General features: G+C 35.8%; 6 protein-coding genes across 10 annotated transcripts; 3 read left to right on the top strand and 3 right to left on the bottom strand.

Annotated features, from left to right (window-relative positions):
• Positions 1 to 4,671: 4,671 nt before the first annotated feature.
• LOC118268861 (signal recognition particle receptor subunit beta) lies at positions 4,672 to 7,178 on the bottom strand. Its single transcript, XM_035583623.2, has 5 exons — positions 6,954 to 7,178; positions 6,459 to 6,625; positions 6,140 to 6,279; positions 5,642 to 5,773; positions 4,672 to 5,468 (listed from the first exon to the last, which is right to left on the bottom strand). The coding sequence occupies exons 1-5, from the start codon at positions 7,054 to 7,056 to the stop codon at positions 5,258 to 5,260; spliced, it is 753 nt and encodes a 250-aa protein (XP_035439516.1). The 5' UTR covers positions 7,057 to 7,178; the 3' UTR covers positions 4,672 to 5,257.
• A 279-nt stretch (positions 7,179 to 7,457) lies between these two features.
• On the top strand, positions 7,458 to 9,278 carry LOC118268859 (pyridoxine/pyridoxamine 5'-phosphate oxidase). The gene is made up of 5 exons (XM_035583618.2): positions 7,458 to 7,896; positions 7,970 to 8,126; positions 8,248 to 8,347; positions 8,430 to 8,689; positions 9,000 to 9,278. Exons 1-5 carry the CDS (start codon positions 7,809 to 7,811, stop codon positions 9,163 to 9,165), a joined length of 771 nt encoding a protein of 256 aa, XP_035439511.2. The 5' UTR covers positions 7,458 to 7,808; the 3' UTR covers positions 9,166 to 9,278.
• Positions 9,196 to 11,056, bottom strand: LOC118268858 (histidine protein methyltransferase 1 homolog). Its single transcript, XM_035583616.2, has 4 exons — positions 10,812 to 11,056; positions 10,486 to 10,722; positions 9,960 to 10,126; positions 9,196 to 9,670 (listed from the first exon to the last, which is right to left on the bottom strand). Exons 1-4 carry the CDS (start codon positions 10,864 to 10,866, stop codon positions 9,272 to 9,274), a joined length of 858 nt encoding a protein of 285 aa, XP_035439509.2. The 5' UTR covers positions 10,867 to 11,056; the 3' UTR covers positions 9,196 to 9,271.
• Positions 11,057 to 11,186: 130 nt separating this feature from the next.
• On the top strand, positions 11,187 to 16,462 carry LOC118268860 (proteasome activator complex subunit 3). 3 transcript variants are annotated; one of them, XM_035583619.2, is made up of 5 exons: positions 11,187 to 11,307; positions 11,866 to 12,003; positions 12,247 to 12,468; positions 13,756 to 13,971; positions 15,427 to 16,462. In XM_035583619.2, exons 1-5 carry the CDS (start codon positions 11,266 to 11,268, stop codon positions 15,568 to 15,570), a joined length of 762 nt encoding a protein of 253 aa, XP_035439512.1. In that variant the 5' UTR covers positions 11,187 to 11,265; the 3' UTR covers positions 15,571 to 16,462. The 3 variants fall into 3 exon arrangements, with proteins under 3 accessions (XP_035439512.1, XP_035439513.1, XP_035439514.1); XM_035583620.2 differs by lacking the exon at positions 11,187 to 11,307 and adding an exon at positions 11,369 to 11,537; XM_035583621.2 differs by lacking the exon at positions 11,187 to 11,307 and adding an exon at positions 11,566 to 11,729.
• Positions 16,463 to 17,169: 707 nt separating this feature from the next.
• LOC118268981 (trichohyalin) lies at positions 17,170 to 21,652 on the top strand. 2 transcript variants are annotated; one of them, XM_035583839.2, is made up of 5 exons: positions 17,170 to 17,225; positions 17,343 to 17,915; positions 18,560 to 18,809; positions 19,342 to 19,488; positions 21,299 to 21,652. In XM_035583839.2, exons 2-5 carry the CDS (start codon positions 17,355 to 17,357, stop codon positions 21,358 to 21,360), a joined length of 1,020 nt encoding a protein of 339 aa, XP_035439732.1. In that variant the 5' UTR covers positions 17,170 to 17,225; positions 17,343 to 17,354; the 3' UTR covers positions 21,361 to 21,652. The 2 variants fall into 2 exon arrangements, with proteins under 2 accessions (XP_035439732.1, XP_035439731.1); XM_035583838.2 differs by lacking the exon at positions 17,170 to 17,225 and having other exon boundaries at positions 17,232 to 17,915.
• Positions 21,642 to 25,776, bottom strand: LOC118268979 (uncharacterized). 2 transcript variants are annotated; one of them, XM_035583836.2, is made up of 8 exons: positions 25,629 to 25,776; positions 24,958 to 25,032; positions 24,720 to 24,847; positions 24,279 to 24,488; positions 23,695 to 23,899; positions 23,468 to 23,619; positions 22,427 to 22,636; positions 21,642 to 22,144 (listed from the first exon to the last, which is right to left on the bottom strand). In XM_035583836.2, exons 2-8 carry the CDS (start codon positions 25,004 to 25,006, stop codon positions 21,965 to 21,967), a joined length of 1,134 nt encoding a protein of 377 aa, XP_035439729.2. In that variant the 5' UTR covers positions 25,007 to 25,032; positions 25,629 to 25,776; the 3' UTR covers positions 21,642 to 21,964. The 2 variants fall into 2 exon arrangements, with proteins under 2 accessions (XP_035439729.2, XP_035439730.2); XM_035583837.2 differs by lacking the exon at positions 25,629 to 25,776 and having other exon boundaries at positions 24,728 to 24,847; positions 24,958 to 24,976.
• Between the last annotated feature and the right edge of the window lie 8 nt (positions 25,777 to 25,784).

Here is a 25,784-nt window from a genome sequence, read left to right as displayed (position 1 = left end):
GACACTTCGGGCAGTACATGCGCTTTCTCGACCCTTAAGCTTACTTACTCCCTTCTTAACATACCTACATTAAACATGGAGTACGTGTGATCAACAAAATCTAACACTTTTGGCATATTTTTAATAATTTAATAATTCTTTCTAATTTATTATTTTAATAACCATATTCATGCCCCTAAAGATTAAATTCATGTGATTCTAATTGAAATAAAAATAAAAATAATTATAATATTTTCGACAGGTACTACTTCCCCTTAACCAAACTCCATTGATGGCGACCACAGCCGAGCAAAAGGTGTTCATTGATTGATCCTTTCACTCCATTGGCTATGGTTACTCTAAATTCCCACAAAAAAAGAACGCGTTGCGATAAAAGTTGAATGAAACCTTCCAATATTTTCTAGTTCGCAAGTAAAAATGTTTGTTATTATTATTACAGTAAAGTAGAGAGTCCATTAACGAGCTATTATTATGCTAGAGTTAGTAGATAGTTGGAATTTAATTATGTCTAAACTACCTAAGTACTTTACTACAAATTACTTAACTACTGTTTAGTTATAAATTTAAATCTATATTAATGGTGTAGCTAGGTCCCATCGTTTTTAATTGAATCTACAGCAGATATTTTTATCAATACTAAAATATAGAGATTGTTTGTTTGTTTAAACGCGTTAATCTCCGGAACTACTGGTCCGATTTGAAAGTCTCTAAATGATGTATTGTGTTGTATACTTGTATATAGTCCATTTATCGAGAAAGGTTATAGGCTATAACATAGGCTATAAAATTCATGAATTTAAGTGTATCTAATCGTCAAATTAGATAATGAAACCACGATTATTTCGGGATATTTAATTGTATTGAAGTATCAAAATACTATTATTTTTTTAGGTTGGAAACTACGCAATTGCCATTCATAGGTAATAATACAACACTTGAGCAAGCTAAAAAACACAGTAGGTAATCTTAAAATGAAGTCTTCAAACAGGACAATGAAACGTCACAGACATTGTATGAAAGTTGCCAGTTATTGTACTTTGATTTGTAGGATATTGAAGAAAGGCAGGACAAGTGGGCAGGCTTGTGTGAGCGTGGGACTGTGGGATACTCACCCACAAGCCTTTTACCGTGGGAACATGTGGATAGTCTGGTTTTTGCATATTCTTGGAATATAATAGTTTTAGCAAGACTTAACTAAGATAGAGGTAAATAGGTAGTTCATAATGTTAGTTGGTAATCCATACCTATTATAATTTCGTGATTTTCTTTAAAATTAGAATTTAATAAAACAAAATTCACTAACAATCAGAGTAATTTTTAGTTATCATGTACCTATTTTAGCAAAGTAGAGCAAAGTATTTAACAGATTTTTTATCTTAAGACTTCCAAAAATTTACCTTTTTGCAGTTAACACTGGCAATATCTGAAGTACCTTTACCTCACTTACGCATAGAGCCATGTATTTAATAGCTCATTACACAGAGAAATTCCAGTCTACCGCGATACGCACGTTTATTTGACGCCATTTTTTATTTTAAGCACAATATTTAAAGAAGTCATCATGGCATCACGGGGTACCGCGATAAAAGATCAGCCATTAATTCCATCCAAAGTATGTATAGTTAACAGAAGGGCATTTTGATGCAAAATTTAACGATTTACACATTCACTGGACGCTTTTAATACCAAAAATAAGTACGTGTAGTTTTTTAAGCATCTTCATTTTGTCTGATGAGCGTAATCATAATTTAATTTAATAGCAGCCCCCACTTACTTTTTCGTAAAGTGAATATGCACCGGCAATTACTTAGTAATGACGGCATAACGTTAATTCAACGGTAATTTATCGCTCACTACATTGTGAACAGATATGATATGAATAATATCGATAATAATATATTGATAGAACTAAATAAGAAAGGGTACGGTACTTCCTTATCCAAATTCTCAAATGTCAGTTGTAAATTACGTTGTTTCAAGCCGCGGATTTCAGTGATACCATGGTATCACTCTGGTCGAGCTGACTGGTTCGTGATAAAGCATAGCTCTCCCACATAAATGGTAAAATAGTTTGGTAGATAGGTACCTATAGGTACCTAATAGGTAATTGTACCTAGACTAGAGTAAAAATAAAGAGTCTGTCTACTAATTTCCTACCTTCTGCCATGTTCTTAAAATAATTTAGTACCTAGATATATTTTTAAACTTAAATGAATACTTAGAAACAATTTTCTCTACAAATAATTGCTTTCTAATCACGATTTTCTAGAACTCGAATCCACGAACACCGAGCGTCTTCCACGATCTCATTTGTCAACCAAGTATAGTCATTAAAATAACCTTAATGGCTCTTGTCTAGTCCTTTATGATGTTAAAAAGACTCCCCCTTTAGAGAACACACTATTTACCGAGCGCAAGGTAAAATTATCATTCATTCGAGAAATGGCGTCCATTATAAGGTAGGAACGCGCTATGACAAGCAGCCAGTGTCCTTAACGACGCCGGCGCATTTTACTTTGATCAATATTTTTTGACTTTTTCACTAAGCTGGAAATTGTTTGTGTTGTCATTAATGAGACAACATTGTTGAGGCAATGCCGTACTTGAGTTATGTAGGTAGGTACTGTAATCATCTACCTACAGACCAGTTTTAAGAAGACATTTTGAGCTCAAAGGATATACCCATTAGGAAGGTTTTTGCGTGTCTTAGGGTACCCACCAAGTACCTATAGATATGTTACTCTAAGCAGGTAAGACGTAGGTAGTTGAATTACCTACCTGCTCACATCTTAAAAATGATTTTCACATTTCGATGGTCTTTTTTAACTTTAGTTTAACATGGTACTTAACAGGTATGGCTATGAGCTATAACGGTTGGTCTAATAGTAACAAATAAATTATAAGGTACCCATACCTACCTACCAAAGTTATGTTTTAGAACCCCTACATTAGCAGTTGAGCGTAAATAATTGCATAATTTAACGCACGTGCTCAAAAATGTCAATCCATTCAATACCAATTTATTGATGACAAAATTATGAATATGCATATCGATTAATCGATTCTCAAAATGGACGAACGAATAATGATTTTAAAGTTACCGCGCAAAAAATGCATTGAAATCCACAACCCCTTTTTAATACATTTTTAAAAGAACAAAGCCATCGATTCCTATCAATAGATTTAATTTTAAATTCATGAATATGCAAAAATGACAATTAATATAGGTAGGTAGGTAATCAATATTGGTTTTGATCTTGAATTTTAGTCGAGTCATGTGGCATTCATTAATCGTTTTGTGACATATGAAAAAAAGAATAGGAAGGAAGGGGTAGATTCGCACAACACCTGCATGGTTCTCAATGAAAGTAAAAAACGATACCATACATCAATGAATAGACAAGTTAGATGGGTTGTAAATAATAATTACCAGATCACTAAGATAGGAAACTACGATTATTTAGGATTTGCGATAGGTAATTGTATACCACTTGTGAGAAGCTGTTTGAAATGATTGTGTTAAGCATAATTTACACAAAAGTTTCCATAGGAGTTGCATATCGACAGTAGGGATTGCAATCCGGTCCGGCGGATTCGGTAATCCGGCGGATCCGGCGTGTCTTAGGACCTACCGGATCCGGTGAGTCGGCGCCGGATCCGGTGGCGGATCCGGTAAAGCAAGAAACAGTTACTTGATGGCGATTAGGCCAACTAGTGTTGAGGCAGAGAGGCTATATTTGTAGTGCCATCAGAAGCAGACTAGGAGACAGTACAATACACACTATTTGTTTTCTTAGATCGTTTTTTCAGGCACAGAAATAATTTTTATTTGAATTTTGCATTGCAAAAAATAAATGCTTCTTGTTTTGTTTCTTAGGATTATGAACTGAAGTTGTTGATTTTATTAGTACAAATTTAAAAGACTGTTTTGTTATATAGGTAACTGTGTAGATTATTAATAAGAGTTTAATAGTATTATTATTACTTAAGTACTTTCAGATACTTAAATAGGTACAGCAATAAGTGAGAGTCAGACTGATTAGTTTATTATTAAAAATAGTTTCATAATTTTCTCCAAATAGTACCAATTTAGTACAAATAGTACCGAAAATTACAATTAATACCAAAAAATATAATTAAAAGTGATTTAATTTCCATAAATACGTATTTTATTTTCTTTTTATACATTATTATCAAAACTAAAACCCACTAAATACTAAGCCCTAAGTAACTTTAAAATCCGGCCGGATCCGGACGGATCCGGCCGGATTAGCATCAATCCGGTGAAATCCGGCCGGATTGAAAATGATACCGGATTGCAATCCCTAATCGACAGTGGCATCTCCCAGGGGCCACTATTTTACACTAGTTAGTAGGATGTTGTAAAAACTAGCGTGTTAGTAGGTATCTAATAAGATCATGCACGTAAGTGACGGAAGTAATTTTTTTTTTTCAACTCTATTTATTAGAAAACAAGAACGTTTAAAATGTAGTGGAAATTCGCAACTTAAAAAGAGACCGAATGCTCGAATTTATTGCCACACACTAGGATTTTCTCCTGTGTCGTGGGCGAGGGTGTTTACTAACATACAAATTCACACTTATGTTGTCAATGTCGGAACTTCGGAACTGCCGCGCCGGCTCAGGATGAAAAAAATAAAAAAGTGAATATAAAAAATCAGTCAAGCTTTATTTATAAAAAATCCTTGACAATAATAAAATACATACATCACATCATCAAATGCACAATTCTTTGAGAATACATACATGGATACCCCTGTTTAACATTATTCGAACATTTATAACATCAGTAACAAATGCAATACTAAAGTTTCAGTACAGTGGACATCACTAAGCGACACTTTTAACAAGTTTATTAGATAAAAAAGAAACAAAATTAAAAACTTAACCATAAATTGACAAGAATTTTTCAAAAATACTCAACTTAATTTGGAATTAACGAAGTATTTCTTTTTATTGCGATATTTTAAACACCTATCTAAAATTACTATGTACTTCTCTACGTGATTCCCGCCAATTTTTTAAGTAGTGTGTGATTGCTTGAGCTGTCAAACAGGATTTTGACATTGACTTGACAGTTATTTTTTTTTATTACTTATACTAGTTCAGAAATTCGTATAAGGCCTGCTTTTTATAAGATTTTTTTATTTATTTGATCTTGAGTATTTTTAAAACTAACAACTTAGAAGCAAAAAATGTAAATCATGCGAAAATTAGGAAGTATGTTGTAAAGTAACTAAAGTTTGGAGATCCAATCTTGCAGACTTTTGATGTCGGCCGGCGTGTCATCATCACCAGTGTTGGCTGAGCTCTCAGCAATCTCCACTCGGTTACTAAGATGTGAGAACTCAAAGTCCTTGCCAATTTTGCCGAGGTACGTCGAATTGTTGCCTTGAGACGGATCTACGGATTGCAGTTGACTGGACTTCGTGACACGGACTAGATTTCTGAAAACAATATTACATAGCATTAGTAAAAAAAAAACAGCATAATTACTTCCGCGCTGTTTCACCCACTCTGGTCGGGTTCTTTTGATCGTGGCGTGATTTTTATAGCCTATAAATATACTATGAAAGCTAGTTATACTTAAATAAAAGGAAAACATTCTTAGTATTCTTACATTTCTTTCTCCAGCAGACTCTTGATGACTTGAGCACCCTTAGCCAAGGGTTGGTCCTGTTTGTTGCACAGGATCAGAACTGGAGTACTGTAGCTCTGCACCATTGGGTCGGACAGTATTGTGTACAAGTACCTGAAATTAGAACAATACATAATTATATTAAACATACATATTATAAAATAAACAGAAGTCTTAATCAAACGAATGGCTAGAATGGCTTTTTCATTCTTGTTTAAATGCTATATAAGAACCCAGAGAAATTGATTTTACACATAGAGCTAGAAATATAATACATAACCATTTGATTTAAAAACATATATATTTTTAAAGGAGGAATGAATTTAGTTTCATACTCATTCTTCTCCATTGTTAGCTACAATTGGAACAAGCAAATAGCTTCACTGACAGACTATTTATTTGCTGATATTTCAATATGGTTTAATTGAAATAAATGCTTATTTTATTAATAATTTGTAGGAATAGCCAATAAATACTTACTCAGCAACATCCCTGATCTCTTTCTGGATGGTAACAGAGTCAACAACATAGACAATAGACTTGGCGCTGCTCTTGTACTGGTCAAAGAATTTGTTCCTCAATCTCTCCTGACCGGGCAAGTCCACTATTTTCAATGCATCCTGAAAAAATATTTCATACATTTAAATTACCTGTAATAAAATGACTTAGAAAAAAATATACTCAAACTTATGACTGAGTGTTTTTCTTCAATATGCATACAGGTACATGAAATTCTGCCCGAGGCCCAGAAATTATATATTACAATAATTATTTTATATTTTAATCTCTTTATACTTACATTGGAAGTAAGATATTCTTCAACATTCTCTTTCATAGATGTGAATGTCTGTCTGTACTGAGAGTAAGCAAGTCTCACAAACAACAGTGTCTTGCCAGAGTCTGAGAGACCCATTAACAACACAGACTTACGAACTTGACGCCTCCTTGAGAAGAACCACCAAAACACTGAAAAAATAACAAAAAAGTTTAAGAATGAGAGAAAATGTTTAATACGAACTTATTCAACTTATTGGCAAAGCTCAATAGACTATACTAAACTTAATAAAGACAGTAATAAGGTTTAATTTTACATAATAAGGAATCACTGAATATTTATGTGCCATGCTGTTGTCTTGCAATGTTGGCACATATTTTATGTTCAGAAAAGTGTGCTAACATACCAAGATTCTGTAAGAAGGTGAATAGGCGTAAACAGGGAAAATGACTAGTATATTTCAATAACACTTATGAAGCATTAATATTCAAATATTCTGTTATATTATAATTAACTTACCTAGGGTAAAAAGTAGGACTATTACACTCAGTAAGGTTATATACCGAGGATCATTCAACATAGGTTCTGTATGAATCTTTTCCTTTATTACTTCGGACTCCATGATAAAGTTTTTCAATTAAATGTGTAAATATTTTGTAGATATATGAAGATTTCGACGTAAAAATATTGTCCAACAAGACTCCAACACACAACTTTTCAAATAGAGATGTCAAAATGTCAATCGTGTTGTCAACCAGTCATTCGGTCATTGACATTAGAGTTATTTTTGTTTTTTTTTATGTTTAGTCGATTATAACTAAATAGTCGATATGCGAGAGCCTTTTTTTATTTAGGTTTCTTGTTATTTGTAAAACTTGTGATGCAAACGTGATTAACTTAAGTTATTAATATGTAGCAAATTAATCATCAATCAGTCGTTTAGATTTATAATTTATCGTCCACCTATTGCGCCCACCTCTATCCTCTATTGTGTTAATGTCACTATTTTCTTTGTCAATGTCAAATATAATGTCAACAACTTGGAATTCTACGCAAAGTATTATATTTTTATACCATTTTATTCGTATTTATTTTTATATTTTTTTAGCAGTTGTTATCTGTTGAATCCGCTAGACGCAATAGACGCACGTCAATAAAATATAAGTCACTACCGGTTACACACTGCTCACAATTTACTTATCAGCGTTTGTTATCACTTATGAAGATCGAGATCATTGAACAGTAGTTTTCGGTCATTATCTAGTTACAAGGCTGAATAATTAACAGTAAATTAAAATGAGCAGTTCATTCAATACCATTCTGTGAAATTGATTATACTTAGCGTGACAGCATTTAACTTTTTTATATACTTGCATGGCTCTCAAGAGCTTGCTACGTTCATCGTATTCTTGCAGTAAACTAGCTTTAAATAACTTGAGAAACATGAGCATCGATATCGGAGGTAAGTTAAAATTAATTTACTGTAAATTATGAACAAAAATATAGCACTATTCTAATATTTTATTCGATTGTAGGTATGAGAATTAAATATAAGGATAAGAATGACACCTTTTTGGAGAAACATTTGGTGTCCAAAGAGCCTTTTGGGCAATTCAAGGCATGGTTTGAAGAAGCTTGTTCTAAGAAGGAGATTCTAGAACCCAATGCTATGTGCTTAGCCACTGTATCCAAGTAAGTACCTCTTTTATCTCAACAAAACACACATTTATCTTTACTATAATAGGTATAGTTTTCCACTATTGTTATCAGTCAGTTGTTGTATCATTGACTCGATCACCTATTGTTTTTACAGAGAAGGTTTCCCATCAGCAAGATTTGTGTTATGCAAGGGATATGGAAAGGATGGATATAAATTCTTCACTAACTATGAAAGCAGAAAAGCTAAAGAAATGGTTTGTTGACTATTAAAAAAACTAGAGTTCCAAAATTAAAAATACTTCTGAGTCTCTCATTTTCTTTTTTTCTTTTTTTCAGGATGGGAACCCAAATGTGGCAGCAACATTCTACTGGGAAGTCCTAAACAGATCTGTTAGGATTGAGGGATTTGTGGAGAAATTAGATGAAGCTGAATCAACAAAATATTTCCACTCAAGACCTGCACCCAGTCAAATAGCTGCCTGTGCAAGTTTCCAAAGCACTCCCATTGAATCAAGGGATGTCTTGGTTGAGAGGGAATCTGTTTTAGAAGAAAAATATTTGATTCCAGAAAAAGAGGTTCCAAAACCAAGCTATTGGTAGGTTTTATTAGATATCTATACCCAAGCTATTTTATATTGGTAACATGTTGGTGTAAAAATAAGTGACCTTCATTTTTGTTTGTTCAATGTTATTTTTAGTTGTTTTTGTGACATTCTTATTAGTTGTGCAATTTGTTAATAGTATTATGAAATCAAATGAGTTTTAAGTGCTATTACTTAATCTATAATTTAAAAAAATCTAAATAAATTCTGGACATTTTATCAGCATGTATTCTATACCTTCAAGGGAATTATGGCAATATATCCTATTAGATTCTAGCCTTTGATAATTTTTTTATTTTTCCAGGGGAGGATACATAATTCGCCCAAGAGCTGTTGAGTTTTGGCAAGGCCAAAGAGATCGGCTTCATGATAGAATTAAATTCAGGAAGCCCAAGGAGGGAGAGGTTCCTGATGGGAAGCTCTTGCATCAAGGAGAAGATGGATGGGTCTATGAAAGACTATCTCCTTAGAAACTTCGTAGTTGTAAGACAAAATAGGTGTTTAGTGAATTTATATGAATTTTATTTAAACCATTTATTGTATCAAATGTAATAAATCTATTAAAGTTTGTTATAGTTATTTATGTGTGATTTTCAATATTTCTCTTTGTATTCCTCCTGTGCTTTTCCAGCTGACTTCACAGTTTAGTTTACCATTTTGTTGAACCTTTTGCTCAAATTGTCTTACACCGCCACCTACACCAAAGTAGTATGTTTTTGCTGCAACATATGCTGCTCCATCTTTGCTCAATCTATCCACGAACAACGAGATAAGTTTGTCATAGTTACATTCATTGTAGATAGTTTCTGATGTTAAGATAATGTCAAATGCTTCAGTACTAGCCAGTTTCTTGTTAAAGGAATCCCAGTCACCCGAATAGAATTTACATTTTTGTATTTCTTTTTCTCTGTTCTCTTCATCTTCAATGTTTAGTAAAACATTTGGTATTGTGAAATATTCCAGCACTTCTTTATTCTGAAACAAGTAATACATGCAAATGTATTCAGTATTATGATCATTAATGGGATGTTTGAAGAGTTTACTTAAAAGTTATTAGTTATGAAGCAAAAAGTGATTACACAATCATACTAATATTGTAAATGTGAAAGTTTGTTTGGATATTTGTCTGTCAATCATGCTGAAACTACTTGATGGATTTTGATGAAACTTAGTATTAAGACAGTGTGTGACCTGACTTGGGTGATAGGATACTTTTTATCTCATGGGAATGTGGGTGAAACTGCTGGCAGAAGCTAGTACTTACATAATCCTGAAATGTAACTTTAGAATCATTTAAAAAAGCATAGATTCCTAAAATTCCAGCACCACAGCCAAGATCTAGAACATTTTTACTCTCAAACTTTATTTCTGTTTCGTTTTCTTCTAAATATTGTATCAAATCATAAGTGCACTCCCAGATTTTTAGTCCACCTGAAAGAAATATCAAATTAAGTAAACTAACATACTTGTTTTAATAGATAAACTTCTAACATATATTTTTTGTGGCCTTTTTTGCAGGTGGAAATTAATCCAATGACTTCTCCTGCTTTGGGAGAGGCGAGAGGGAGTGTCAGACTCTTATTGACTAAAAACCAATTCCGGATCAGGAGTTTTTATGGCCTAGAGCACTATACCAGTAGCTGGTTTACCTAATAATAACAACCTACAACATCACAGGAACCTTAACTCATAATTTTACGAACCCTTGTTTTTTATAAGATCTGTTGATCTTTATGAAAGTACAAAAGATCATAAATAATGGTTGCATGAAATAATTCTCTTCCACTTGCCTTCATATTTCCCAGCAATAAGATCACTGTGTTCTTTTTCTGCTAGTTCAACTGCATTTTTCAGTCCACTCTCCTCAATACTAGCTTTTGCTTCGCTTACTACAATATGCCCAATCTCGACATCGCCGCAGGCAAACATTTTAGCTCGAGTAACTGTTTCATCAATACTTTTTATTTGTTTATCTGGAACTACTTCTTCACTCTCCAGCCATACAATAGGTTCATCTTTTTCAGTTTCTGTTGAATTAATCATGAATTTAGTGTATAAGTAATGTTAACTGGTGCTAGTAAAAGTAAATAAAAACAATGAATTAAAATAAATTAACCTTCTATTTTGTTATTATCTTCTTCACCAGAAAAGTTAAATCTAAAGGTAGTCATATTATAAATTCGTAGTAATACAGTCTGCTTGTAAAATTTATTATTTAAGAATCGCAATATTATGTATAAATTGTTACAATGGAAAACGATTTACGATACCGCGTGTTTTTGTTTACAAGTTTTGCAAAGTTCTAATTTTACTTGTCAAATCTAGTTCGCGAAACATTATTAGTAACAATTGTGAACTTTGTTCTCATGCCTATAAAGTATTAAATCGTTTAACTTTGTCAGGTTTCACCACAGAGTGCATAGGAATTCAAGTTAGCCACAGTTGCCACCTTTTTTCAAAATGTGAGGTTAGGCCAAAACATGACAAATATTATTTTAGAAAAAATTAAAAAGTTGTTGTTATGTCACACTGCCATAACGTAGTAAAAATATTGTAATAAATTGAAAACAATGGATATAACTTCAAAGGAAAGCGAAACATTAAAGAAATCGGTATTGACGTAATTGTATTTTTTTTTAGTTTAGTAACTCGTTTTGTCCTATGGCGAATGAACGCTTCGAGACCTACAACCAAATCACTTCATTCATTCATACACGAGTTGTTAGCGTAAAAAGTTGTGTGGAAAATAAAGTATTTTGTATTAGAACCATATAGAGGGATTTATTTCAATTAAAGTCTCATTAAAATTAACACTAGCACAATGACAGACGTCGCGAAAAAGGTAAAGCCATTATAAATTTTCGTGGTTCATCGCTTTGTTTGACACGAGTAACGTTCTTTGATTAGTGTGTGTGTGACCTCAGTTTTCTGCAGGAGTGCGGTTGAATAATACTGTTTTACAGTGTAATCTCTCTTTACTCTTACGGTCAACGTTGAAAATATACCGGAACGTGTAATTGTAACAATGGGAGCTGTATGTATTGCTTATAAGGGCGCATAACCTCAACAGATTGTGCGACCCGAGCCGACCGTGGGGGATCATAGGCGTAGCAACGAATAATGGCTGTTGTCGGATGGCTCATATTAATCGGCACGTGTAATGCTTTCAGGTACAAGACTACAAGGATTCTCTCAAGCAGAAGGCCGAGCACCTGATTATCAAAGGATTTCCAGAGAAAATCGTGAAATTGAACGAACTTCTAGAAACATCAAATTTCCAGAATCGTGATTTAGCTGATGTACATCAGGTACGTACACTATTATACATTCTTATAACTACTGTCGTCATGTGAATTTGGAACACGTTTATAATATTCTTATTGAAATCATGTTGCACAAGCTTTATTCTTGAACTGTCACAATCTGTTGTGAATTGATTTGCTATATTATTATTACAAGGCTATGGCTTCATACTTTATTCAAAACTAATCAATACTCTCTACCTTCCTTTGTTCTTTATGACAATGTGTTCAATACTTTTTTTATTTCAGGACTTAAACATTCCAGTGCCACCTCCTGCATCAGCAGCTAATGAGCCAAATGCCAAACGTCCTCGAGTGGACTCATCAGAGGTGTCAAGCAACTCAACTCTTCATGAGGGCACGCGAGTGTATGCCCTGCCTAATGGCACAGTGCCATGCAACAAGCCGCTTAGTGACCTCATTCATCTTGTAAAACCACACATTAGGGAACTGGTCGAAGATTCAAACTTGGTAAGTTGTTTTATTAATAAAAAGTTGGGAATGCAATAAGATTTTCTAAAGATACATTATGGTAGGACTGACAAGGAACACAAGTAAGCTACAAGAGGATTCATTTTGTGAAGGTGAAGCTTACATAATTCATCAGTTCACAGCCTGGTGGTGTCCAGCTGGGCATAGGCCTCTCTCAAATGTTTCCAATTTGATTGAGTCGTATTGTGATTGCCATTCAAGTTGAATTGTATTCTACTTAGAAATAGAAGGAGTTGTTTTGAAACCGTTTACCATCTCACTACATCATATTCAGGAAGAGAAGAAAATTAAAGGTTGATTTTGTCCATTTCTTTTTATTTGTGTTACGAAATGTTCTATGACTAATGGCAATGACTATGCAGCTTAATTGAAAATTAAATTATACTCTGGTGTGCTTTGAAAGTGGCCTATGTTAAAAACTTTTACCTTTTAACTCAACTATATCATCACTTGTGAGATAACCATTAGGTAATTGATATTTGGAGATGCAACCTACTTGTATATCACTGATTAACACAAATGCCTACATGTATTTGGAAACCTGTGTATAGATCTTTCTGATTATATGCTATTAAGCCTAATGGAACTCAATCGCGATCGACATCTGCCCAAACACTGCGTATGTCGCCTCGTCAGTCGCCAATTGAAACTACGCCGTATGACGCGACGCCAGCATCCAATGATAAGACGTTTCTTTCCCTGCGCTCCTCACAAATTGGGTGAGTTTAATTCTAGGGAGAAATATGCGTTTTATCTCTTCATTTATTTACTAGTGCGTGGTTTTTGGCTAACCCAATGTTCGAGGTGGGTAATGAATGGAATAACGCGAACTGTCGCCGATTGTGAAGCGGTTGCTGTTCCTACTAGGTGGGCTACCTACATTGTAGACAGCTGTAGCGTAACCTGCGTCACAGGTATTAATCAGTTCTGTTCTTTCTGTTGTTGCGTCATATTGTGCAATATTAGCATTTTACGTTCCTTCGTTGCATTTTGAGTTCTTTTGTTGCATTTGCGTTCCTTTGCGTCACGTCAGTTTTTTCGCCCACCTAGTATGAGGGGTGACGTTTGGCTTTTGTCTAGGTCCAGTCGAAACTAGTGACCGAGAGCTTGTTGCAGGTGGCTGTCAGCAATCCACATTAATTGACAAAACCAAGAGATACGACAGTTAACGATATTGTTTACAACTTCAAATAATTTGCAGGCAACATTGATGTATGACACAGTAAATATTGTAGACCTCTCATTGTATACTTAACATTGTTCCAGCTGAAAATGTGGATATCATTCATGATTCCTAAAATTGAAGATGGCAACAACTTCGGAGTATCAATACAGGAAGACACACTCGCCGAGATACAGTCGGTGGAGTCGGAGGCCGCCGCTTTCTTTGACCAAATTTCACGATATTTTATTTCGCGAGCGAAGATCGTGTCTAAGGTCGCCAAATACCCACACATTGAAGACTACAGGAGAGCTGTCCGAGTGAGTATTAACTTGTGTTTCCTGCTTATAAGGATATAATGCTGTATTAATTCAGACTGATGCACCTCTATAGCAGTAACTATGACAATAAAATTATAATAATGTTTGACATCATCATGTTACCTAATACCTAAGTGAGCAGGTCAGCTGCAGGTGGTTATGTTTTATTTTAGGTATAAAGCAATTCATGACCCGAGTAAATTATGAACAGGAAAACCCAGAACTTACCTACAAAAATATTTTTCCTTAATTGCAAAAAAAGCTTCCTATTGAAGTAATGTAAAATTTTGATATATGTATAACTAGCTTATGTCAGTGTCTTTGCCTGTGTTCCTGTGGTATAAAAAGTGTGTATGTGTTATTCCAGACCATAATCTATCCCTGTTCCTTTAATCCCAATCCCTTCAGCTGTTTAGATGTGAAGGAGTAACAAGCTTTCACATCTTACTTCTTACTAATATTATAAATGAGAAAGTTTGTACATATGTATGTTTGTTAGTCAATCACGTCAAAACGGCTAGAGAGATCAGGATAAAATTTAGAATAAGAGTAGATTATGGCCTGGAATAACAAACAAATAGGCTACTTTTTATCACACGGGAACGCGAGTGAAGCTGCGGGCGGAAGCTAGTTTATAATATTAGTAGGATATTTTCAATAACACAGGAAAAATGGTTTTTGTTTTCATTCTTAGTACATTATGGAGATTGACTTGATTGTATGTGCTTTTTGGCACAGCACACGTAATGGAACCAAATACCTAATTAATAACTATTAGCGTAGTTGCGTCTTAGCCAAGCCATTACAAAAATAAAATATAACAACACCACATTTTGTCAGCATGTCTTTGTCTAATCAATGTGTCTTTCACCTCTATGCAGTTTTGTTCACTGTTTATTTATCATGCGCGCGCACTCGTATCGGAAGCTTACAATAAAATTACATAAATTAATAGTCAATTAGGACAAGACAAGATCATAAATGTTTTAATACAAGTCCACATGCAAGATATTTATTTATAATTATGATCTGTAGCATGTGGTAGCAATATAATATGATACAACATCATGTGTGTAGGAATTTACAGCTACAAAAGTATTTGCATCTTAGTGTGCTTTTCCACCAGACATGTGTTATGTAGCTATGCTACGAAGATGCAATAGCTAAGCTCACAGCTTACTACTATGTGACCGTTTCCACTGATACTAAGCTATGTAGTTGTGCGAGGAAGCGCATCTTCCTCGCACAACTACATAGCTCGAGTATGAATCGATCGTAGGGAAATACAACATAGCACACATTATTCCATATAAAATTGAATCCGTTTTCGACCTGTGTTATGCTATGCATAGGACGGAAGCCAAACGCATCCATAGCACATCTCTAGTGGAAAAGCATTGTTGAAAGTGTGTTTAGTCCTTATCCAGTACAATAATTTGTTTGTTTGTATATCAGGAGCTGGACGAGAAGGAGTACCTGTCCCTATGGCTTGTGATGTGCGAAATCCGTAACCGTTACTGTTCACTTCACGACATTGTCATCAAGAACTTGGAGAAGATCAAAAAGCCACGTTCCTCAAACGCAGAGTCTCTGTACTAGGCACTATTTAAATCTCAAGTAGTATCTCTTTAGTCACATGCGATTGTAAGAATACATTGTGGATCTAAGAGTAATACTGTAACTGGCTTTCGTATATCTTGATTTTTACTCACTAGGCGCTATTTATGTAAATATTTATTTGCATATGTCGACACATGCTTCTATAAATTGTTATTACATACCCATGAACGTAACATTTTCAAGTACTTCTTTATAGATTTACGCGATATGTTACAAGTGATTATAACTCCTGTATTATTATATTTTAGGTGCTAATTTGTCTAGTGAGTAAAAATTAATTAATTGTGTTGTAGTTTTATAGCAAGGTTGAGAGGCAGAAGACTCGTATTATATGTGAGACTGAGTGCTGTGTCGTAATCCATTTCTTATTTGTGTATTAATATTGTGGTTATTATATTGACAATGACATTTTATGACTATTTTAATTTTCACAAAAGGTAAGGGGCCTGTTTCACAGTGTCTGATTGAGTGTGTCAGTAAAATTAACAGCAATTTAATTAGACACTGTGAAGCAGGCCCTATTTATATTTAAATCACTCCTTTTTGTATTTATATTTACACTGACAACTTGCTATGACACTGCAATATAATTATCTCGTCAGTTGTTCCAAAACTATTCATAAATAGGATTTAGTTAAGCTAAAATATTGTTACTTAATATGACATTCAATAAACCTAATGATTTACAATACAAGCAAGTAATGGAATCTAAAAATTTCGGTTTTTAAATAATACAACTATCACATAAGTATTCCTGATTGAAATTTATCGAAAAGTGATGTAATTGGCTTATCTGTCAGTCAGTTTTAATTTAAATAATATACCCATGTCGATAATAATAATAATGAATACATTTCTATGAATGTGTAAACTTGTAGTTTTATTTTGAGTGCAATTTTTCTTCAAGAAATCTCTCAATGTATCAATGAATGTAAAATCGAAACAGAATTTATAACTTCGGCCAAGGAAAATTGAATCTTATGCCGTATTAACTTCAAAGAAATCAGAACACAGGACATCGGAACTGTGTCATTTTTATGATCATTAAGCCTCGTCCCGACTAGGAACATTTGACGACAACGCCGCGACATTGTTGAAACTGTTCCTTGTCGCACAGTCAACAGTGTAGTCCGATGTCGCCCGACATCGCCCGATGTCTCTGAGGACACATGTCGCTCGACAAATGTTCTTGGAGACGAGGCTTTAGTCATATAGAAACTGAAACCACCTCTATACTATCTACCGCCTTCTATGACAAGTAGGTACATAAGACCATCTATGTTTTACATAATACGTAAGTACTTCCCATATACTCTGCTATAGTCTTTGGACTAAATAAATGTGATGAAAGGTAAAGAAGGATCATACTAAGTGGCGCTCTTGGCGCTCCGTAGTTTCTTCTGTCTACAGCCATGGAACAATTGGCGTGGTGAGTATACTTTAGATGGTTTCAGTACTTTAACTATTGTCGATCATTCTTACGATTATTATGTTACATAAGCATTAAAAATAATTTATTTTAATTGTAGAAAAGTTATTAAACCAAATCGCTACTGGTCACTAACAAAAGTCAAACGAGTTTCGTTTTCAGAACCATCCATACTTGGGTATTTTGACGTAACGTTCTTTTAGGGGTAAGACATTTTGACAGTCTACTTCTACAACAATATATTTTTTAGATTTATTTTGCATTGTCAAGATTTTGCTCTAGTGTTATAGATTTATTTAATTATGGTAATAAATTGTTAAAGGTTTTTGATGCAATGGCGAGCGACATCGACAAAGGGAACTTTGGCGACAGCGCCCGTAATACAACCGTGTACGATTTGAAATCGAGAAATTCCAATCATGTATTCGATGGTGCTGGTGAAAATATTCAATACTATAGTGATTCAGAATCCGTTGCTTCGAGAAAAAGTAAAACACGTTACATAAATCCGGCCATTTATATTGAACCAGTGGAGTCGACGCATTCCGTGACATCTCTGCATACAGACTCGTGCATCTCTGACGTCACGCCGCACCCACATAGTAGTTATAGGAGTAACTCAACCCCACTGCTGAGTGGCCGCGGCTCGAGTGTCTCGTCAGGTAGTGTGAAGAGAAAGTCGTGTCGATTGACAGGTCCAGCGAATGTGAAAGACTTAGATGTAGATGAAGAAACGCCACGGTTTGACCGCACCTACCGGGAAGATAGACCCGACACGTTTCGGTTATCAGTGGCGTCCGTATCGACTACTACTACAACTAAGGAAGAACGAGAGCGCAATGAAAAGAAAAAGCAGGAAGCCTTTAAACAATGGCTGGCACGGAAAGACCAAGAGGTAGATTCGATGATTTTGTAGATTTTTTAAACACCCATTTAATGTTAGTTGTGACTGCAATGGTCATATTTATCGAAGAATCGATGACCATTAGGGTAGACGTGTTCTTGAATTATGACCGCATCTAAGCTCTCGTAGTGTAAGACAACTCTGGCTAGATGAGGTCGCGAAATCCGCAAAGTGGCTAGCAGTGCCTTGATTCGAAGAGCTGAATATCGAGTTTAGTGGTGTGCTATTGATGAGGCCTATGTTCAACAGTGGAGGATAATAAGCTGGTGATGACGAAGGTAGTGACTTTTACTTTGGCAGGTAAGTAGTTAATGGTAGCTAACCTACCTTTAAATAGTAATTAGTTACCTACATGGTAACTAATTACCCCTTTTTAAGGGGGAAAACCATCCAATGTCTACTTTGGATGAAACGAAAGGGTGCGTCAGATTCTTACTGACTAAAACCTACCCCGTTCCTACTCCAGCTCTTAGAGCCGGAGTGCGGGTATCCCGCTAAGTAGTCCACAGCTCCGGAACTAACTACTCTACTATACTACCTACCTATTAATTTATTTAGTATTCTAACATTTGGACTTTGCTACATAAATCGGAACTACGAAAAAATGTACCTACATCAATGTTCAACATCTCTAGAAACGTGATAAAGCTCGTCTTGACAAGATGAAGCGGCAGGCTGGACCCACGCCATCTCAGGAGCAACGGGAGGAGTCGTACCGACGGTGGCTGGAGCGAAAACGGACCCAAACGGAGCGGCAGCGAGCCGAGGACATAATGCGACAGTACCGACACAACGAACAATTAGAAAGAGAACGAAACAAGCGCGAGAGAGACAAGGAGGAGAAACTAGCAGAGTGGATCCGTAGGAAGGAAGAAGAATTAAAAGGTAATTTTATTAAATACCAATTTGTTAATGATTATGTTATCGGCTTACGCACGCTTGTTTGACGAGGAACTCGACTAGTTTCAAGCAATGCTAGAGGCTCAATTTGTTTAACAATATTAGGTACGGTACGAAATGGTCGATCTTTAGCCCAGATCGCCGCCCCCGCATCTCGCCTCATGCCACCATTTGGTTCTTAAAAATACTTACTGCGCAGCCTTCTGCACGTAGTTCAGACCTGCCAAGATCCGTTGAGAGTACTGTACTTACATACTATGTGCTTGAAATATGTAACTTTGCCCCTGTCATTTCATTGTGGGCTTATCTATTCCTGAGAATCTCCTTAGGAACAACCTAACAGCCACCCAAGATCCTCAAATACTTTACGAAAGGTTACGGAAATTTCAAGATTTATACAACAAATTGAACTCAAGAGCATTTGCGACAAGTCTAAAGACATTTTACGTGGAAAGATGATAATACTTAATTAATTATGACAAAATATAAGTGTTTATCTTCGTAATAAATATTGCAGCAATGAAAACCCGGGAAGAGCGTAGAGCAGCGCGCGCTGCTATCGAGGACGAGCGTAGGCGAGCAAACAGCGAGCGGGCGTACAGGGACTGGCTGCGTACCAGCAAGAATAAGCCGCTCCCCGTGCCACTCAACCAAGGAGAACTAAGTTAGTACCACTTTATATCATTGGTGTGGCAATTTCAACTTTATTGTACTTAATATAGAGTTGGTAATTAGATATTAATGTCCAGAAGGACAAGATTAAGTATAAAAAGGATTTCTAATGTAATCTTTAGATAAGACAGCTAGAGATAAAATTGCCGGAAGAAATAAATATGAGATAAAATTCACGCCCCAGCCGTCGCGGAGAGAAATCGAAAGTGCGGGCCTGCGGGCGGCGATGGGTAGCTCACCGCCCGAACAGAACCAGACCCGTCTCGTCTAATCAAAATAGATGGGGCCCAGTAGGGTTGATGCCTGATCCGGAGCTGCGGACTACCTACCGGGTCTACCGGGGCTCCGGAACGAAAACTGGTTTTTAGTCAGTAAGAGTCTGACATTCCCTCTCGCCTCGCCCAAGGTGGGAGAAGTCATTGGATGATTTTCGTCTAATCAAAATATTAATTACTTTTATCTAATAATAACTATGACTAAATTATTTACAACTTAAAAATACCTAAAAAGAAATAAAAACTAAAATAAAGACAAAAAAAACTCCTTTAGGCGTGGAAGTACTCGTACGCATCTACGTTATGAAATATGTTATTTTTAATTAATAAAAAAATACTGTGACACACGGATGGACGGACAAACAGACAGACAGACATGACGAATCTATAAGGGTTCCGTTTTTTGCCATTTGGCTACGGAACCCTAAAAATACGCGTCATAATATTTATTTATCGTGCAACGGCAAAAATACAACTATCAACATAGAAACAATGCAACCTATTTTATCGACCTCTCGGGTAATAAATATTATCTAGGCTAAACGTACAAGTACATCGCACGTGACGCTTAATACACGTCGACCTGAAATGGAACGACATGCATTTTTCCGTTTATTGACCGTCGTGTTGACATCCATTATTCACTGTTTACGATGGTCGAGCATTGACGTGTTGTTCCAATATGATGAACAACGTAGCTAACTGGTTCAACTATTAAATGTTTAATTGGAAAATGAAATTTTGTGTTGTTAGTTCGTAAACGGTTGTGTTAATTCTGTTCAGGGTGTTTTCTATGATTATAATGACGGCAAAATAATTCAATAATTCTTTCTCTGCTTTTTCTTAATTATCTTATCTTTATATATATAATTCTTCTGTAAGTGTGTATGTCACTGAACTTCTCTTAAACGACTGGACTGATTTTGATGAATTTTTTTGTGTGTTCAAGGGGATCTGAGAATGGTTTAGATTCACAATTTTGTCCGCTGGACAATGTTTTTTTTAATTAATTTTAATTTATTAGTAGTTGTTGATTTTGGAATGTTTTACATCGGATCCGACGGACGGCGCTACCATCGCAGTGTCAAATATTAATGACGTTAGATATTGTCATAACATTTGAATATCATAATTTTCATCAAAAAGGTCCAGAATGTTTTAGCTTATTAAAAAAAGTTTAAAATTTTCAAATTAACGTGTAGACAGGACAACGTCTGTCGGGTCCGCTAGTAATAATATACTTATTTTAGGTATTTACTCGACTTCTCCCATAGGTACTTTGTTGCAAATAAAAAAAAACTACTATAAAAAGATAATAGTAGTAGTTATAATTTGAAATCAAACTTTAAACCTTGTGTATCGTAAAATGTAGTGTAGGTATATGTGTATAATTACGACGAGTTAAATTAAAGTATAATATGTGATCGGTGATCATCTGAAAAATGAAACAATATGCGTAACCCAAATGCCTGCCAATTTGTAAAAGTTCTACGTTTTACTCACTCGTAACATGACGATTCTTTCCAGGTATGCGTGGTACCGTATCACAGATGTATATAAATCCCATACCTTGGCAGTTCCCCACATGAACATCTAAGGAGATATCGTTATAATTAATTGTAGGTACTTTAAAATTAACTGATTATGGACATTGATTGTTTGTGCGCGCGTCAAAATCACAATTTTGTGTAACATATATCGATATATTGTAATGTTTGTTCTTATTATTTAGTAATCGATGTACTTCATTTTATAGAATAAATTTTCAATTTTTAGATTAACATTTTGTTGTAGTCGCATTATATATTTTATCATCAGGGTGATTATGCTAATAATACTAGACAAGCTGAACGCTCGTTAATAAAACGAATTGTTTATTTCCACATTTAGTTTTATTTTAGTATTAATTTTCAAGGTAAGGGTCCCATCAAGTATAATATACATACCATAGAAAATTCACAAATATCTACTATTCGGCACGCGATAATTTTCCTATTCCTAATATAACTACGATGATGATTACAACTTAAGGATTGCTAATTGCAAAATGTGCGTAATAAGAAGCGAGTAATTATTCTACTTGTATACTGATCTATCGTAAGCCCTTTACAAAGTTTTAATACAAGCCACAGCCATCTTTGACGCCTATTTCTAATTGTTTTTAACTTTTTCTAATGTGTTTGTTGTGGTCTATCAGTAAACTTCCTCTTCTTCCTTGAGCCGCAGTATTTCTGATTTGTTCATGAAGTAGTACGTCGGTTGTCGACCCTTGAGGTCCTTCAGTACGCGCTTAGCTCCAGCCCTGATCAGCACCCTGCTCAGCGACTCTATCTTCTCTACGCCCATTGCGTAATGTAGCGGTGTGCGCTCCAACTGTTACGTAAGAGAAAGAGAAAAATTAACCTTTTATTCTAGTTCGCTCAATTCGACTAATTATTTCACGTCAGTGAAGAATAAAACATTATTTTTGTAAAATAAATACAGAAATGCCCCCATTAAAAGCACTTAACTTTGTAATTAGATAAAAAATTACGATCAAGTCACGTGTCTACAAAAAACGTCTATTGAATTTATAGTTCCAATATCCACAACGTAGGAGTAAACCCTAGTGACCCACGTTTAAAACAAAAAAGTTGGCCTTTGTTTGTGACTCACATTATCTCCAATGCGCAGTAGCTCGGGGTAGGTCTGCGCTAGATAGGAGACGACGTCCTCATGCTGAGCTAGTACAGCGACGTGCAGCGCTGTACGGCCGAACGTGTTCTGACAGCGAGCCAGGGTCCTTCCACCTTCACCTGATAAAGCTGCCTGTACCGCTGACAAGTCCCCACGACGAACTGCACCGTGAAGCGATTCACGAGATTCCTGATGAACGAGGTATGTTATTGATGAAATATCTGGTCAAGAATAATTGCTACGGCGTAGTTGTTGTTACAGCTATTGTGCTACGGCGTAGTATTGTTGTTACTGTCACTACTGTGTTGATATTGCGTAGTATTGTTGTAACAATTGCATGACAGCGTAAAAACAATTCGATAGTTATGTTGTCGTAGCATAACCGCTACGGTGGAAAAACGTACTCGTAGTACCTAGTTTTGGCGCTGCGGTGTAATGATGTACTAATGATAGCACTATGGCACTACATCGTTGTAATTATGATGCTACGGTGTAGTATTGTTGTAATTTTGTGCTATGTCGAAGAATCGTAGCAAATTTGTACAACGTTGTAGTAGCGTAGAATATTGTGCTACGTAGTAGTATCGTAGTAATTTTGTGCTATGTCGTAGTAAACTAGCAATTTTGTACTACAACGTAATATTGCAGTACATTTGAGCTACACTATAGTATGACCGCACATTAGAGCCACACACACCGTGGTATCGTAGTATATTTCAGCTACGCTGTAGTATCGTAGCATAATTGTGCTACGGCGTATTGTGTCGTATATATTTGAACTACGACATATTGTAGTAATACTTGCTACTGCATGTATCGTAGTATTTCTTGCACTAAGAGTAGTTATTGAACAATTTGGTAAATAATTGGTATAATTGATTAATATTTGCTGATTAAGTACATTAACACCTAAGTTGCAAGTACGGCACTGCGATGTAGTAACGAGCAATCGGATTACTACTACATATATGTAAATATAGCATTTATTATTTCAAACATAGTGATCTGCGTATGAATTACCTCAAAAGCTGGAATAGAAGCGAGTAAATTGCTCATATTTGTGTCTCCGCGCTGTGCTATCACTTCGGTAATAGGCACTCCTTCTTCATCAACCACATCCAATATATGATCGTAGCCTTCCATTAATAGTTCCATTATCTTTTCCGTATTCCCTGTAAACAAAATTATTATGAAACTAGTACCAGCTAAGACTTTAGTCATATTTTTTTTATCCAGAAGAATGTTACCTCTAGCAGCCATGTGTAACAGCCATTTGTCGATCTCTACGGTGTTCTCAGGCACATTGGCCTGTATGGAGACATCTCGAGCAGTCCTGTACAGTTCGTCCCTGTATCCCAAACTGATGTCAGACTCCTGCAAGAGCTGGAACAGCGCGTTCCGTGTGTGTGTGCGAGCTGCTGCGAAGTGCAGCATTGACTGTCCGTGTTCATCCTGATTGAGCAATTGTTTCAAAGTTAGTAACGCAGTGTATTTTTATTGGTGGTTGGATATTTGTAACAATCATTATCAACAGCCGAGAGACGTCCACTGCTGAACAAAAGCCTCCAACTTAGTCCTCCACAATAGTGATTAAAAAAGGGTTTTTGGTGCCAAAGAGAAGGAAACTACGCCACTGGGTCAATGAAAGAAAAAAGGAGTTCGATTAATAACTGAGACAATTTAATCGAGTCGATATGGACGGCTGTAATTCTCCACCCACGGACTACGACTTAATGGCACGAGACAGAAAGGGCAGTAATTGCCTGAAGCAATCAAAGTTGTTACGAATAGAAAGGCAATTATCTAAGTGGAAAAGGTTATGTAAACTCACTCTAGTGGCACTACTGAAGGCAGATTCGGGAGCATCAGGACTGGTGACGGGCTGTGGTTCGACGGTGACGATGTCAATGGGCCGCTGTTTGGTCGCCGTGCGGTTGCGGACGGCGGTCACCGCGTTTAATGGTGCTGGTGCGGCTGCGACCGGCGCCGCTTGCTCGTTCTCTACTTCTGCTGCTTCTCGTGTCACTATCATTTCGGATACCTGGACCGGTATTGCCACATTTTTTAATAATTGACGTTTCGTTGCATATTAGTGTTAAATGACTCCAATTCAATCACATACGTAACTTAAAAACTATGTTCAAGTTCTTAGTACAAAATGATGTTGTTATTTTGATGGCAAATCAATTTAAAACAAAGTGCAAAAAAATTTGTGACAATATAAAAACATTGATTGGACAAAACAATAATAATGTGATGGATATATGCTCACCTGCGTACCTGAATTAGATTTCTCCTGTTCAGGAAAGTTATGAAGAAAGCTTGCCAGGAACGCGACCGGATCTTTAGGCTTTATGTTAGCCACCTCGGTCAGACCTTTGATCAAAGGATCGCCGAGAGCTGTGAACACATCGTTCAAATCAACCTCCTTGTTGTTCTTCCATTCCATTTTGTCATTGACCAAAGACGAATTTATTAAAAACTATTTTAAACTTTAAATAGAAGCTTACACTTAGCGAGGTATCTGCCCTCTTCGGTCCGAAAGATGGGAATGTCCATGTGGCCATTGTCGGGGTGGCTTGTGCCTGAAACCGATCAATTATTCAGTGCCGGCCTTCAATAGGTTTGCGTGGGAGGGGGAGGGTGCGAGAATACATCAAACACGTGGGTTTTTACGCGAACGTGAACATCTGGTGGGGGCAGTGGGTGGGAGACGATTATAGTAGGTGGTGGTAGCGGGAACTGGACAGAAGCTACTATTAGCATTTGCCAGTCATAATTGATATGGCCTATTGTTATCGATCGAACGTTTAACGTACACAATATAAACCGCTTTGTGATACAAAAGTTATCGACAGATTGAGTTATTAATCGTATGTTGATCAATAAGGAAAATGGGTACAAAAGTTCAGTTTAACTCTTTGATACAAAAATAACTATATTTCTACAACGCTTAATTTCTAGAAAGCACAAACTAAAGACAGGACAGTACATTTTCAACGTCACACTGTATCTAATGTTGGAAAGACAGAAATGGTTGATGGTGAGCGTGCAGTTAGACCAAAGCGTATTTAGTTACTATTTGATGTGCAAGTGTGAATGTTTGCAGTGACTTCACTGGTGTAGACTCACACGAACACGCCACCTCACAAGGATATCAAGTAATTTATTTAGTACTGACCTAAAACTTTATAGATGCAAATAGCTATCTAGATGTTGCTCAGCTGCAACCATACATAGGCACGTTATCAGTACCTACAATCTTTCCAACATTCGATAAATTAATAGTGGTATGTGAACAATATGTGATTGTGAAAAGTAAATAAGTAGGTAATTT

The sequence above is a fragment of the Spodoptera frugiperda genome, chromosome 2 (assembly GCF_023101765.2).
Source record: "Spodoptera frugiperda isolate SF20-4 chromosome 2, AGI-APGP_CSIRO_Sfru_2.0, whole genome shotgun sequence".
In the NCBI taxonomy this organism is placed as follows: Eukaryota; Metazoa; Arthropoda; class Insecta; order Lepidoptera; family Noctuidae; genus Spodoptera; species Spodoptera frugiperda.
Note: the sequence above shows the minus strand (reverse complement) of the source record. Positions and strands in the feature narration are given on the sequence as shown.

Bases quoted from the DNA above. Each gene is read 5' to 3' on its own strand.
- LOC118268861 (XM_035583623.2), bottom strand. From the start codon at position 7,056: ATGGAGTCCGAAGTAATAAAGGAAAAGATTCATACAGAACCTATGTTG. The intron at 6,280-6,458 runs GTAAGTATAAAG...ATATTTTTTCAG, and splicing joins AAGAATATCTTACTTCCAAT to GATGCATTGAAAATAGTGGA. The intron at 5,469-5,641 runs GTAAGAATACTA...TATTGTTTTCAG, and splicing joins AGTCTGCTGGAGAAAGAAAT to AAATCTAGTCCGTGTCACGA.
- LOC118268859 (XM_035583618.2), top strand. From the start codon at position 7,809: ATGGCTCTCAAGAGCTTGCTACGTTCATCGTATTCTTGCAGTAAACTA. The intron at 7,897-7,969 runs GTAAGTTAAAAT...ATTCGATTGTAG, and splicing joins CATGAGCATCGATATCGGAG to GTATGAGAATTAAATATAAG. The intron at 8,690-8,999 runs GTAGGTTTTATT...TTATTTTTCCAG, and splicing joins GTTCCAAAACCAAGCTATTG to GGGAGGATACATAATTCGCC.
- LOC118268858 (XM_035583616.2), bottom strand. From the start codon at position 10,866: ATGACTACCTTTAGATTTAACTTTTCTGGTGAAGAAGATAATAACAAA. The intron at 10,723-10,811 runs GTTAATTTATTT...TTAATTCAACAG, and splicing joins AGATAATAACAAAATAGAAG to AAACTGAAAAAGATGAACCT. The intron at 9,671-9,959 runs GTAAGTACTAGC...TACTTGTTTCAG, and splicing joins AAGTTACATTTCAGGATTAT to AATAAAGAAGTGCTGGAATA.
- LOC118268860 (XM_035583619.2), top strand. From the start codon at position 11,266: ATGGATATAACTTCAAAGGAAAGCGAAACATTAAAGAAATCG. The intron at 12,469-13,755 runs GTAAGTTGTTTT...ACATTGTTCCAG, and splicing joins TGGTCGAAGATTCAAACTTG to CTGAAAATGTGGATATCATT. The intron at 13,972-15,426 runs GTGAGTATTAAC...TTTGTATATCAG, and splicing joins ACTACAGGAGAGCTGTCCGA to GAGCTGGACGAGAAGGAGTA.
- LOC118268981 (XM_035583839.2), top strand. From the start codon at position 17,355: ATGGCGAGCGACATCGACAAAGGGAACTTTGGCGACAGCGCCCGTAAT. The intron at 17,916-18,559 runs GTAGATTCGATG...CAACATCTCTAG, and splicing joins TGGCACGGAAAGACCAAGAG to AAACGTGATAAAGCTCGTCT. The intron at 19,489-21,298 runs GTTAGTACCACT...GATTCTTTCCAG, and splicing joins ACTCAACCAAGGAGAACTAA to GTATGCGTGGTACCGTATCA.
- LOC118268979 (XM_035583836.2), bottom strand. From the start codon at position 25,006: ATGGACATTCCCATCTTTCGGACCGAAGAGGGCAGATACCTCGCTAAG. The intron at 24,848-24,957 runs GTAAGCTTCTAT...ATGTGTTCACAG, and splicing joins GGGCAGATACCTCGCTAAGT to CTCTCGGCGATCCTTTGATC. The intron at 24,489-24,719 runs GTGAGCATATAT...ATACCGGTCCAG, and splicing joins AATCTAATTCAGGTACGCAG to GTATCCGAAATGATAGTGAC.